At 35.4% G+C, this 13792-nt stretch overlaps 3 protein-coding genes and 1 non-coding gene across 5 annotated transcripts; 2 read left to right on the top strand and 2 right to left on the bottom strand.

Annotated features, from left to right (window-relative positions):
- Nucleotides 1-73: 73 nt before the first annotated feature.
- Nucleotides 74-3561, bottom strand: LOC141648405 (uncharacterized). 2 transcript variants are annotated; one of them, XM_074457056.1, is made up of 2 exons: nt 1576-3561; nt 74-380 (listed from the first exon to the last, which is right to left on the bottom strand). In XM_074457056.1, the coding sequence occupies exon 1, from the start codon at nt 2960-2962 to the stop codon at nt 1601-1603; it is 1362 nt and encodes a 453-aa protein (XP_074313157.1). In that variant the 5' UTR covers nt 2963-3561; the 3' UTR covers nt 74-380; nt 1576-1600. The 2 variants fall into 2 exon arrangements, with proteins under 2 accessions (XP_074313157.1, XP_074313158.1); XM_074457057.1 differs by having other exon boundaries at nt 1591-3561.
- Nucleotides 3562-3653: 92 nt separating this feature from the next.
- Nucleotides 3654-6300, top strand: LOC141648406 (uncharacterized). Its single transcript, XM_074457058.1, has 2 exons — nt 3654-3814; nt 5149-6300. The coding sequence occupies exon 2, from the start codon at nt 5154-5156 to the stop codon at nt 6138-6140; it is 987 nt and encodes a 328-aa protein (XP_074313159.1). The 5' UTR covers nt 3654-3814; nt 5149-5153; the 3' UTR covers nt 6141-6300.
- Nucleotides 6301-12244: 5944 nt separating this feature from the next.
- Nucleotides 12245-12616, bottom strand: LOC141649937 (S-protein homolog 5-like). Its single transcript, XM_074458604.1, has one exon. The coding sequence runs from the start codon at nt 12614-12616 to the stop codon at nt 12245-12247; it is 372 nt and encodes a 123-aa protein (XP_074314705.1).
- Nucleotides 12617-13231: 615 nt separating this feature from the next.
- On the top strand, nt 13232-13305 carry TRNAI-UAU (transfer RNA isoleucine (anticodon UAU)). Its single transcript has one exon. It is a non-coding gene; the product is annotated as a tRNA-Ile (tRNA).
- Nucleotides 13306-13792: the final 487 nt, after the last annotated feature.

Below are 13792 nucleotides of genomic sequence, written 5' to 3'. Positions count from 1 at the left end.
TCACGAGTATATTCCCATATGTTTTACTCCGTAGTTCTCCGAGTTGGTCAAATAAAATAAAGGACCAAGGTAGTTTTATAAACGGCCTTTTTATCTCTACTTATTATAAAACCGTTTTACAAGAAATTTGTTCATCAGTCGTTCGAATCCAAAGTATTGCTATATCAAACCTAGTTCTACATCAACTACTAACAAAAAAAAATAATGCCTAGGGGTTGCATGCCACTGAACACCAAGCGAAATGATATTGTGATTTCGACTCCTGTAGTATGCGGCCGATCTTCTTGGAATGCAGGAAATTACATGAAGTCACCTGCAGAAATTGTCCACTTCTTGGCTGCTATATATGCTCTACTCTCCCAGAAATGGTAACCACAGCACTGCAATGAAATAATGCAAATCAAAGTTCAGGTATCAGCTCATTCAAGCAATAAATGCGCAGATAGTCAGACATGCTATTTCAGATTGGCCTAGAGGTAGGTTGCAGCATTCTACATGCTTATGCATCAGATTGCGCTAAAATAACAGTATTTCATCGTCAAATGCTCCCGTCTATGTACCTCATCAACCCCTCTATCTCAGTTCGTTCAAACCACATATACTCCCAGCTGAACACGAGTCTTAAATCTTATTATTTTAGTCCTGGTTTAGTTCGAGTCAAGGCTGAACTTGAGCTCAAATTTCCTAGCCAATTTGGAGCCAAACTCGGGTTCCTTTACACCAGGTTGTATGCAACTTTACCTTATGTGAAACACAAAAGGCTGGTTCCAGTTTTCCATGTTAGGTGAATCAACGTGTTTGACGGATCAGAGTTAAGGCGGATCCCTGTCATTTAGTCAATTATTCAGCTACAGCAATGTAATGCTAAAGCTCGAATCCATAAATTAGCTGGTCCAAATATGATGCAGAGACAACAGCATTAACCTAATGCCTGAAGGGCTCTTCCGAAAAGCAACGGTAAGGGGTTCGGTATATGCAGCTTTGTGCTTATGTCAACAACACAAAGATGCTCATTTCGGATAAACCATAATAAATTGTCTACTACCTGACTTTGATCCACTGCCCATTTCGGATAAACCATAAAAAATTGCCACCACCAAACATAAGGAGCACACGACACCAAGAATGAGGTTTAAATACTGCGTTTGTTCTCACATGACAAGACACTCAGTTTTACAAGGAAAGTTGGTTCGATGTAATGAATTTTTTTCCAAACATAGCAGCTGAATCACGATGATCCATAATAAAATACTCCTTCTGTCCCGGTCATTTGTTGTCCTTTGGATTTGGCACAAAGACCAAGGAAAGGGGAAGGGGCCAATTACTAAATGACAAGTGGAATAAATTGAATGTGAATGATCAAATTGTCCATCAAGTTCATTTTTAAAATAGAAAGGACAACAATTGACTGAGACACCCAACATGGAAAAAGACAACAAATGACGGGGACAAAGGGAGTAGCAACTTCCACAGATGCCCGACAAAGTAAATCATACATGAACTTTGGCCAACCTTCAATTAACCGACATGTTCACGAAATGGAAACGAAATCAGTTGAAAATTTAGCATGCTTACGCGATCAAGGCTCACATGAAAAGACTTAAACTGCACTTTCTGTAGTCTTCTTCGGGCCAAAGATTGCTTCCCGTACCATTGGTGACGTTGGACCCGTCTTATCTAAATGAACTCTGACCACTTTCTCATCCAAACAGAACCCTTTTTGCTTCAACATCTCAATAAACCTTTGAGCATCTTCAACCCCCTTCTCCTTACAAAACTCATGTACCAATTCAGTAAATGTCGCAACATTTGGTGAATGTCCTGCTTCCAACATCTCCGCACACAGATCAAACGCCTCTTCCAATCTCTTCGCCTTACAAAGTCCATTGACCAAGACACTGTAACTAAAAGCATTAGGCACAATCCCATTATCTTGCATTTTCTTAAAAATCCTCACAGCATCATCAACCTTATGAGCCTTGCAAAACCCTTCAACCACAGCAGTATACACAACCACTTCCGGCATACTACCCTTTTCACGCATCACCCCGAAAAGCTTCATAGCTTCATGAACCAACCCATCCTTACACAACCCATCAAGCATTGCCACTGCATTAGGAATTAACCCATTTTTCCTCATCTTATTAAAAATCTCATTAGCTTCCTCGGGCACCTCCATCTTTTCCTCTTCAGGGGGAGGGATTCTATGAACCTCATCAGACCGACTCTCCTCCTTTCCCACACCACCAAGCTTAAACTTCTCAAGAAATTCACCGTCCTCCTTCTCACCACGTTTATTCACTAGCTCGCGCACAGACGGCTGATAATCCTTCTTCCCTTCAACCTCATCATTTTCATCTAACTTAAAAAAATCATCACTCAATTTTAAATTAGCTCTATCCCTCTCCCTATCCATATTCCTATCCCCACCAACTGGCCTACTAAACCCATCATTCCTCCTTCCTCGAGGCCGATTATCTCTAGGCTCATTATCGCGATCCGGACCCATATTTTGCCCACCAAATTGAGGCCTTTGCCTGTCACCTCTTGCAGGTCTACCAGCATTAGGGTTATAACCATGATTATCTCGAGGCTGATTATCGCGATCCGGGCCCATATTTTGCCCACCAAATTGAGGCCTTTGCCTGTCACCTCTAGCAGGTATACCAGCATTAGGGTTATAACCATGATTTCCCCTATCTCTACCAGAAAACTTATCATCATTATCATTATCATTCCTGCCTCTATTAAAATCATTCCTACCTCCATTAAAATCATTCCTACCTCTATTGAAATCATTCCTATCATTTCTTCTACCATTAAAGGAACTAAAAACCCTAATTTTCAACAAATGTGAACTTTCATGGCTATTAATTTGATGGGATTCAGATAAGTTTGTAAAAGATTTCAGTAATTTGGAAAAAGCAGTAAGATTTGAAGTGTTACCTCTTATTGCTTTCATTTTCTGGCTTCAAGTTGGAATCTTGATGAGAAATTTTGATGCCACAAAAAAAATGATTTTCTGAAGGTTTTGAGGAGGTTTTAGGGATTTTAAGGTTATTGGAGTAATTTATCAAGGGTGGTAGTGTAATTTCATCCAATGACCCGATACCCAAATTGAGAGACCCGAGATTGAGTCGTAACCTGAATTGACCCGATCAAAATGACCCGTCCCTAAATAAAACTCGTTAAAAATTGACCCGAAAATGCCTAGACTCGAATTGACCTGGCCAAATCCGAAAATGACTCGACCAGGTTAACCTGTTTGTCAAGTCTACTTATAATGTACAAAGACATGTTGCAAAATGACCCGATTTGAATAACCCGATTAAGATTTACATAATTTAACTTTGCCTTGACTCGAAAGACTTCGTTACAGTTTACACGACTTAGATCTACATTTGGCAAAATCGACCTGATGTGAACCCGACCGGTTGACTCAGGACTTGAATATGGCTTGAAATCTTGAATCCTAATTTACTCGACCCAAACCTTGATTGGTCTAATTTCCGGTGACCCGATTTTGGGGAAATTTGACCAAATATCTTGGTTAATTTGACCGATTTCTTATCATGTCGTAATAAAGGAACCTGATCCGACTTGTACCCGATTCGAATAACCCGTATCCGAGACTAGCTCTTAGTCCTCATTTTCCATAGGAAAAAAGGAAGAAAAAAGGGGATAAGATATCAGTCATTTCATCATCCAAAGAGAGACACTGAACAGCAAAAAAACTCAAAACTTTGAGAGGTGTTCTTGGGTTTCTCTACAAATGCTTGTTTATTTCTGAACAATTTCACTTCAGAAAAAAGAGGTTGGTACTCATTTTTATTTAATTAGAAGCAAAAAAAATTCATGTTTAATTCAAAAGTTCATAACTTTTAATTGACTTTCATAATTCAAATTTCAAAGCTCATTTGAGATGGATTATGTTTGTTTAATCAGTTAAGAATCATGGTGTTTCTTGTTAATTTAAGTTAATGGGAATGTTGATTTTCTGCAATTTTGGTAGTATGAAGGTTTATATGGCTGTTTTGTTAAATTGGTGATGCTATTCATGTATTTTCTCAATTCAATCAATCATAGTTCTTGACTCAATTTTTATCTTCGGGTCATTTGGAAACAACCTATTTATGTCACTAACGCAGGGATAAGGTTGCGTACATCCGACCCCTTTTCCCCACAAAGCTGCTATTGTTACTTTTAATTGATGGGTATGAAAAAGAGTGGGACTGCTGTACGCTATACAACGGTCTTATTGAGTTTTTACGACATTTGTTGGATGTAGTTGTTTAATTGAATGTGTAATTCGTAAGCACGAGAAATTTTGGCTATTGCATTTGTATATGAGGGTAATGAGGCTGCTAACCTTAACTTGTAGTCTGCAATAGTCATTGCCTTTTAATCGTTAAAACGAAAAAGCATTGCTAAGAATTTCGCTCCTGGTGATAGCTTGTGGTAAATAGCTCAGTTGCCTTACTCATCTGTTCGGAAATATCATGGCGTTAAGCGTGGCAGACTCACCTATTTCTTGACTTATCCCTTCAAAGAATGTGAACTGTAGGCCTGTAGCATATTGTGAAAAACTTGTGTATTCTAAAATTTGTTAGTTCAAATAATAGGCAGAATGCATACAAAATGTTAGTTTTACGGTATCCAGGACCCCTGCACTTCCTTCATAGTCCGGCTGTAATGGATTTAAGCTTTGGGTGCGTTAAATTTAGTTCTCCTATATAATGTGTTTCTCCAATCACAGTAAATTATTTCTGTTTATTAAACCTTCAACAATTAAAAACTGACTTAGGATCTCACCTTCGCTTCATATTTATGTCTAGTTTACTGATGATGAGTCGGGAAACACCAGCGTCAAGTCCGACAACCGGTGTCATTCAAAACCCTCTAACTTTGATACGTTTTATGTACGAAGTAGAATTTTGAACCGTTGGATGTTGTTATACATGTTCTTCAATGCACTGCCGAGTGCCGAGTTCTAAATCTTTTGCATTTAACCTGCATATTCGAGTTTTTTTCTTTTATAAGAAAATTCTTGTTATTGCCTTTCCAATATGAGCTTATAGGTACATTTATGTCCTGGCACTTGGCACTTGGCACTTGGCTCAAACGTAAAGACCATATTGTTGTTTGCAGGAGCTATGGAGGTTAGCAGCAGCCATAACAGTGGCAGTGTTCTGTGGTTCTTCAAGGACAAAGGTTTTGACGATAAAAGCATCAACGACATGTTTAAAAGATGCAAGCGGCTTGAGAACTTACAAAGGGAAAAGGCATCCCAAAACTGGGCTTACTTACAAAGCCTCGGCATTCAAGAGAGAAAACTTCCATCAATTGTTGGAAAGTGTCCTAAACTTCTCACATTTGGAGTCGATGAGACCCTTGAACCCATGGTTCAATGCCTCAAAACTCTGGCTACGAAGCCAGAAGATGTTACGACTGCCATAATCAAATTTCCTTACATCTTTTCTCACAGTGCGGAGGGAAAACTCTGTCCATTGTTGGGTTTCTTTGAGGCACTCGGGATTCCCGAGAAACAACTTGGTAAAATGATATTGACGAACCCTAGAATTGTTAGCTATAGTATAGAGCCAAAGCTTACTCGACTTGTCGATTTCTTTACCAAGCTTGGTTTAACTGAAGAGGGATTGATTGGCAAGATTCTGGTGAAAAATCCTTACATAATGGGTTATAATGTCGAAAAAAGATTGCAACCAACTGTAGATTTTCTTACGAAGGTCGGTCTCACAAAGCCGGATCTTCAAAAAGTGGCTGTAAACTACCCTGAAGTTTTGTGTAGAGATGTTGATAAAGTTCTTAGACCAAATTTTGATTTTCTTAAGAACTCGGGATTTGATGGTCAGCAAATAGCGACTGTGGTGTCTGGCTATCCCCCGGTATTGATCAAAAGCATCAAAAACTCATTAGAGCCAAAGATAAAGTTTCTTGTGGGAGTAATGGGAAGAAGGATTCAGGATGTTGTTGAATATCCTGATTTTTTCCGACATGGGTTGAAAAAGAGCTTGGAGTTGCGACAAAAGGTATTGTCGCAGAAGAACGTGGATTTTAGCTTGAATGAGATGCTGTACTACAATAAAAAGAAGTTCTGTTTGAAATATGGTTCGACATAGAGAATTTGCTCGTTGCTTGTGTAGCGGATTTTGTTTCGCATTTTTCCATTTTTGTTTGTAACTTAATTTCAGTTCAGTTTCCTGCACGGAAAACTAATGTCTAGGTTTTAGCCTAATGGCTAAGACGAAAGGTTTCTGAATGATAGGTCGCGTGTTTAAAGTTTGTGTCTCCTTTCTTTTGCAGTAATAATTGTGAACAGTAGTAAATAATAAATTTATAAAAAGTAGATTAAATATTCGATTAATAAATAGTCGTTGTACGAAGCAGATCAATAAACCAATGATGCAGTGACTGTTGCCGATGAGTTTTAGCCTGGTCGGGAATTTCCTTTCCAGTCCTTACACCGGGAAACCCAACGAGTCGGAGGAATGATCAAGCAAGGTCCGTCTTCATAGACGTTCCAATAACATTTGTCGTGACAAACTTGAGCATCGATATTCTGATCATAGACGTTGAACCAACGTAACTTGTTGTTCCACTCGAAACTACAGTAGAACAATGTGACTGCCCATACAGCATTGGAATTAAATGAGAAATCATATAGATCTTTGTAGGCTAATTGATGTATCCCTAAATCATCTTGTTTAGACTTGCAATGAACATCGAGTTTAACGCCCTCGCCTAGGTCGTTAATTATAATTACATGAGTTCTTGCTCGACAATTAGTCGAAAATAATAGAATTACACATAAGAAAATAAGGCTTAGGTAGGTCATCTGTATTCCGAATTAAAATTTGAAATTTAATTTGTGCTTTAGTTATATGAATGAGAAAATTGTTGATTGCCATTTTATAGTAGTGACATGATCATATAATTGCAATTTTTTGAGAATAAGAAAAAATAGTGAGAAATTATTTTAGAATTGAAGTCATGCATATTATAATCTCCTTGTCCTCGACGTAAAATTATCAGCAATAAAATGTGTGTATGGTGTGCAAACGTGCAATATTCGAGCATTCTTCATATAATCCTATAGTTGGGACTTACTAATTCTCATTTCATACGGACTATTCTGTTTGAAGGTTTCAGACGATCTTATATAACTATTTTTTATCGTAAAATGTGACCATTTAACGATAAAATGTTGTAACTACTGTTTGTTTGGTAACCTTTTTTTTTGTCAAAAATGGTCTCATTTTGACTTGGCGGTAAATCAGTCACATATAACCCGTCTAAAACCTTCAGACGAAAATGAGCGTTTGAAGGAAGACCTTCTGGGTTGGACTAACCAAGTCCTCTTAATCCGGGATGCAAAAGCAAATGATATTTGGATAATGAAAAATTTCGTGCATTCTTCGGGAGGATAGTACTCATTCACATATTCCCTTTATAATATTTCCTTTAGTAGACTAAAATCTTGCTTTTATTTTGTAAAAATATTTATCATGATTATATCTTTGTATAACAAAAACAAACATTTTCATTGATTTGCCCAATAATTTTATATATAACCTCGGGATCATGTTTTTGAAAATATCGAAAGAAAAAAAAAAACAATAATTTAACAAATATATATGGGCTCAAATTGAACTCGAACTTGGCTCGAGCTTGAGTTAAAATTCGCAAGTATGGTAATGAACTCAATTTTTTCAAACTCGGGTGAGCTCGAAATCAGCTCAAGGTCAATTTTTGTTTCATGAGCACAAGCCGAGCAAGGCCGAGCTTGGACTCGACTCGGTTTGATATCTCACTATGAATAACAATTGGTTTTATCTAAGCTCTTTTGGGCTATTGGGTGAGTGAACTTGGCCACTAGTGAAGGCTTCTTAGTGGGTTTGTTAAGGTCAAAAGCTGACCATTTTCCAGCAAAAGCGAATAGACCATTTCATAGACCCATATCAAGTTATTGGTTCGTTTGTTGTAGAGCATGGCCCAGATCCCTAGACGGCTAGACCTGGCAAACGGGTTAATTGGGTTGGGTTCGGATTAGTTTATTTCGGGTTTTTGGACTTTGGGTCGGGTCAGGTCGGTTGGAATAAACTATTATCGAGTTATTTGTTGATAATAATCATTTTGCAACAATAAAAATTCGGGTCGAGTCAATTCTGTGGTAAACCCGGACAATCATTAAGAAGATGATCAAGTATTGATTTTTATTTTTCATCAACTTTCTTTTGCAAAAATAAAATAAAATGGAAGGTTAAACCTTTCTTTTTTTCATCAACTTCTTTTTCATCAATTTTTTAAATTTTTATCCATGTAATAAGTCTTACAAGAGTTTAAACCTCGGATAAATAGAGAAATAAATAATGAATATTAATACAAATTCTAATTCATTAAGATGGAAGGTTACTAGTGAATAACTCCACGACTATCGTCGACGAGATTTAACTTGGTCGGGGATTTCCTTTCCAATCGCGACATCGAGGAAATTCGCGATTGGGAGGAATGATCAAGCAAGGTCCTTCTTCGTAGATGTTCCAATAACAATTTTCACGACAAATATCATCATCCCTTTTCTGATCATATATATTGAACCAACGTATTTCGTCGTTCCACTGGAAGCTACAATAAAACAACGTGACCGGCCACACTATATTGGGCTTGAACGAAAACTTGTATAGATTTTTGAAGTGTAACTGGTGCATCCCTAAATCATCTTGTTTCGACTTGCAATGAACGTCGAGTTTAATGCCCTCGCCTAGGTCGTTAATGATTATTACTATAACTTTTGCCTGACTATTCGTCGAAAATAATAAAATTAAACACGAGAAAACAAGGCTTAGGTAGGTTTTCTGCATTGTAAAATTTAATTTGTGCTTATTCATATGCATGAGAATGTTAATGATATTGTCATTTTATAGTAGTGAGATGATCACGTAATTTTATTTTTTTAGTAATCTTAAAAATATTGAGAAATTAGTTTAGAATTGAAATCATGCATATAAACCTCCTTCGTGTATGTTACCTGCCTTGTCCTCGACGTAATTTTTCAGCAATAAAATGTGTGTGATTTGTTTTTTTTTTTTTTTTTTTTTGGTGTAAAGGAGGTCATGGGGGGCGATTCTGATACTGACGGTAGATTATGAGTATGGTTTCTCACGACTTTACCAACTAAGCTAATTAACGTCTGCAATGTGTGTTATTTGTCTAGTGCACAATCTTGCTTAATTTCAAGCATTCATTTCGTATACACTTCGTATATTGGATTCTATTCACCTTGTATTTATAATAACTGTCGATTAAATATTTTCTAAAATCGTCAAAAAATATTATTGCAACTAATATTTTGGAACACATAATGAGATTTTAATTTTTCTTCTAAGCTTCATTGTCGAAACTCGGAATACTTATTATATTATCATTGAACATGTAATTCGTAATTAATTAATTTCGTGAAAAGATGTTCAAACATCGCGACTTTTCATATAAGACAGTTTTACCACCACCAACCAAGTGGTGTTAGTCCAGTGGTAACCGGGTTAAACCTTGAAGCTTGCAGAAGTGCAGGAGTTGAGAGGTCCCGGGTTCGACTACCAGCTGGGACGATGATCACTTGGCCACTGCAGCTCCCGAATGAAGGGGGTGGCTTACATGGTCCATGTGGTGGTGCGGAAATGCATGGACCCGGGGGATTCAACCCCACGTCATCAAAAAAAAAAAAATAATAATAATAATACGAAGAACATAAACTTTAAAAATACCACGACAATCGGAATAAAAAATCGCAAAACTAAAAGAGATCCAACTAATACATTTCATTTCCTTTAATTTATCATAATCATCGAAAGAAAATACAATACGATCATCATCCTTACGAGTAATCCTTATTATATCTTAATTATACGGATTACTTAACGAGTTAATTACTCGATTACATTAAAATAAACATCTTAATAATAACTTAATTAATAACATCCTTATTCCAAGGAAAACAAAGGGTAACATCTTCTTTACCTTGAAAACAAGGACCATTTTCTTGGACAATCCAAGTGCAAAGTTGAGCACAAAATGCATCCCTTTCATCATCATAAATATTAAACCATTTAAAATTATTACCCCATCTAAAACTACAAGATATTATAGTTGCACCTCCAAATAATTTAGGTAATGTAAAACTAAATTCATATCTTCCATTATAAGGGATCATTTTCTCACCACCATTACCTTTATGCTTGCAATGGATACCAATACTCGACTTTGATTCTAATTTGTTTGTAATCCTAAGTATGTAATCGTCGTTCGATGCCGCCGCCTTGTTAAGGTTGATTCCTCCATGGATTATTACCATCATTAAGAATATTATCATGCATTGGTTTTTCATTTTTTTTTCAACAATTTTTTTGGCAAATACTATAAAATAAAAATGTTTTTTTTTGTAAGATATTATATGATTAATTTGTTTTTACTTGAGATTAAACCTTGGTTAAATAGGAGGGATAATTAATGATATTTAATTAATGCAAAATTCTAAATTTTACGTTAAGTGAATAAAAACTATAGAAGGTGAGTTGACCATTTTCCTTACTCGTATGCAAAGATCATTTTCCTTGTATAGTTTTCAATTTAATTGTTCCTTACATTAATTAGTTGCAATTTACAAAGTTGACGATAATTGATCAATTGGATAAACTCCGAATGTAGGATGCAGAGGTACGATCCTATAGAACTGATCCTGTTTAAAAAAAGTCGTCTGTATGTAGGATGTTAAGATTCATATCCCCATATTCATTGTATTTCCACTCTATTTGACAACTTATTTGATCAAAATTTTAGTTAAATACATATTTATATTGTTAATTAATAATCCAATTTTTTTAATAGGTTTAGATAATGATATGAACACCCGGGGGCGAAGCCAGGATTTAATTTCTGGTGTAGCAAAAAAAAAATTAAAAAGAAAAATTAGAAAGGAATATGTAGGTAGTGGGATTTGAACCCGAGGCGCTAGGTTGGCAATGAAAGACTTTACCATAGAACCACAATATCTATTGTACACTTAATGAGATAACATTTATTTATTACTCATTCAGCAATATTTGGGGTAGCAAAAATCCGTCTTCTAAACCAATTTTTTAAAGTTTAGGGTAGCGACCGCCACCCCTTGCTACTAGGTGGCTTCGCCCCTGAATTACACCACAATGACTCAATAAGTCTATTCATATTGTTTTTACACGCCTTAGAAATTAGGAAAGTATTTTCATGCATGTCTCGTAGGTCATATTATGAACGTTAGCAACAAAATTGCAACGAGCGATGGAATAGCCGCTCTTATTATGTCGATATTCATCCACTCTAAATTAAATGAATAGGATATGCATAATGATAATTCTTTTGGAAATTAAGATAAAATTAGTCATATGGATATGGGTGAATTTAAGGGATATGCATAACGATAATTCATTTGGAAATTAAGATAAGATTAGTCATATGAATATGGGTGAATTTAAGGCGGCGAGATATGAATGTTTCATCATCAGTCATCACTACCCTTTTAACAACATTTTAAATATTTTAAATCCATAATAAGGATTATTGATTAATTAATTTTTTTTAAAAAAAAATCTATATAAAGGATTAAAAGGTTACAAAAAATTTAAGATGGTGAAAATCTAATGAAATACTCCCTCCGTGAATCAATAGTTTACATTTGCTTTATTTTCCCTAGTAAAGCATGCAAATGTAAACTCGGGAACAGCAAGAATATCTAACTTCGAGTAGTTTAATTTGTAATTTGATCTTAAAATTAGTCATCTTGTTCTTTTGAAATGTAGTTTACACCTTTAGCTTTGAAGGGTCAAAATTGTACCATGTGCGTCCTTTTCACCCGCTTCACCTTGTTTGTTTATAAGGCTGAGGATAAATGAAAAAATATTAAATAAGTGAGGGAAAATATGAATGCGACAAAAATAAATGGATATAGAATTTGATATCAAATATAATTATTTTTGCTTTATGTAGTAAGTTTTTTTTATTCTTCAACCTATTTACAGTCAAAACTCGATAATTATGAACACTAAAAAAGCAAATTAAAGAAAATAGAAAATGAAAGTACTATTATTATCATTATAATTATCATTCTGATTCAATCCTTTATTCTTAGAATACACAAACGATAACAAACCACTAAAAACAATATCATAGTAAAAATATTACTATTAATTTAATTTCCTAGCTCCGTCACTGCAGATTCAACACGATCCTCTACATCCTTATTCCACTTGTAACATGTCTCATCTTTAGGTTGAGGACTATCAAGAGCAACACCATAAACCTTGCAAGGACCATCTTCATGAATACTCCACCAACAAAACCTAAAGCAATCATCCTTATCACGGTCGACATCATAAATATCAAACCAATGTACTTTATTATCCCACACAAAACTACAAAAATATAACGATGTATCGATAAATGGAGGCTTAAACGTAAATTCATATAACCCATTAAACCCAATTACATACTCTCCTAAATCTTTGTGTTTATCCTTGCAATGAATTTTAACGTTTTTATTGCCATCTAACTTATTAGTCATTCTTACAATTTGACGGTGTGCTTCACATACATGACTTATTGTGGTTAGGGCTAGTAGTATGAATATTATTAGGGGTATTTTGGTCATTTTGGTGATCGGTGTCGGTTTTGGAGTTATTTAGGATGATTATGTTTTGAACTGTTGATATTGTAATTGGTTACGTCGGGTATTTATACAAGATTATTTCGTAACCAGTGTGTATCTCAAAGGTCATCATTAATGCCAAAACGATAACACTAAATACAATTGACCCTATCTAGTAAAGTGCAAAGATTATTTGCAATTATGGATGATTTACATTCATATATGAACATTGACTCATTGTATTCAATTTCATGAGATGAATATAACGTAGAAAATTGGAATCTATGAACTCCTAAGTGCTATGAACTTAGACATATGATTATTTCTATTTTCGTACCCCTTTAAAAAAGAGGCGATGTATATCGACTAATTCGGTTTTAAAATGTCGTAAAAACCAGATAATGTAAACATAGTTTCAGAGTTACAATAGGCTACTGTACATAATAATGTTTTTCATTCTTTGCGAAAATTAATGTGATTTTGAACCCTAATTAAATTTAATTAAATGCTACCTGCTTTATGGATCAATTAGCCCCCGTAGCTCAGTTGGTTAGAGCGTTGGTCTTATGAGCCGAAGGTCGCGAGTTCGAGCCTCGCCGGGAGCATTTTTTTGGTTTTTTATTTTTTTTTCATTTTTGCGTAATTTGACCCTTAATTTTTTTTGCTAAATAGGACCCTTTTCGTTTAACCCTTTTCGTTTAATGTCGTTTAATTTTTTGCCTAATATCACAACTAATTTTGATTAAGAAAGTAAATATTATCGTGTGAACCATATATGATGATATCGGGAGTTAGAAGAAATGAAACGATTGTCGTTGGTGCCAATGTTGTACCAAATTTGTTCATGACCCTTAGGTTGTTGACTTGCTGCCAGGGGATATACACAAGTGCCAAACTGCCAACCAAGTTCTAACAAGTTTTACCGTACTATAACATTGTCGCTAGGAGAATTGAACCCACAACGTTAAAAAACAACATACCTTTTTTTTAACCAAGGTGCGAGCATGCTTAACCGATTTCGATCCAGTTTCTATACATTTAATAACTAATTCACACAATTATTGAATATTAACCAAGTTTGATGAAAAGCTA

This window comes from Silene latifolia, chromosome 3 (genome assembly GCF_048544455.1).
Source record: "Silene latifolia isolate original U9 population chromosome 3, ASM4854445v1, whole genome shotgun sequence".
In the NCBI taxonomy this organism is placed as follows: Eukaryota; Viridiplantae; Streptophyta; class Magnoliopsida; order Caryophyllales; family Caryophyllaceae; genus Silene; species Silene latifolia.
Note: the sequence above shows the minus strand (reverse complement) of the source record. Positions and strands in the feature narration are given on the sequence as shown.

Coding starts and splice junctions, on each gene's coding strand:
- LOC141648405 (XM_074457056.1), bottom strand. CDS start 2,962: ATGAAAGCAATAAGAGGTAACACTTCAAATCTTACTGCTTTTTCCAAA.
- LOC141648406 (XM_074457058.1), top strand. CDS start 5,154: ATGGAGGTTAGCAGCAGCCATAACAGTGGCAGTGTTCTGTGGTTCTTC.
- LOC141649937 (XM_074458604.1), bottom strand. CDS start 12,616: ATGACTAATAAGTTAGATGGCAATAAAAACGTTAAAATTCATTGCAAG.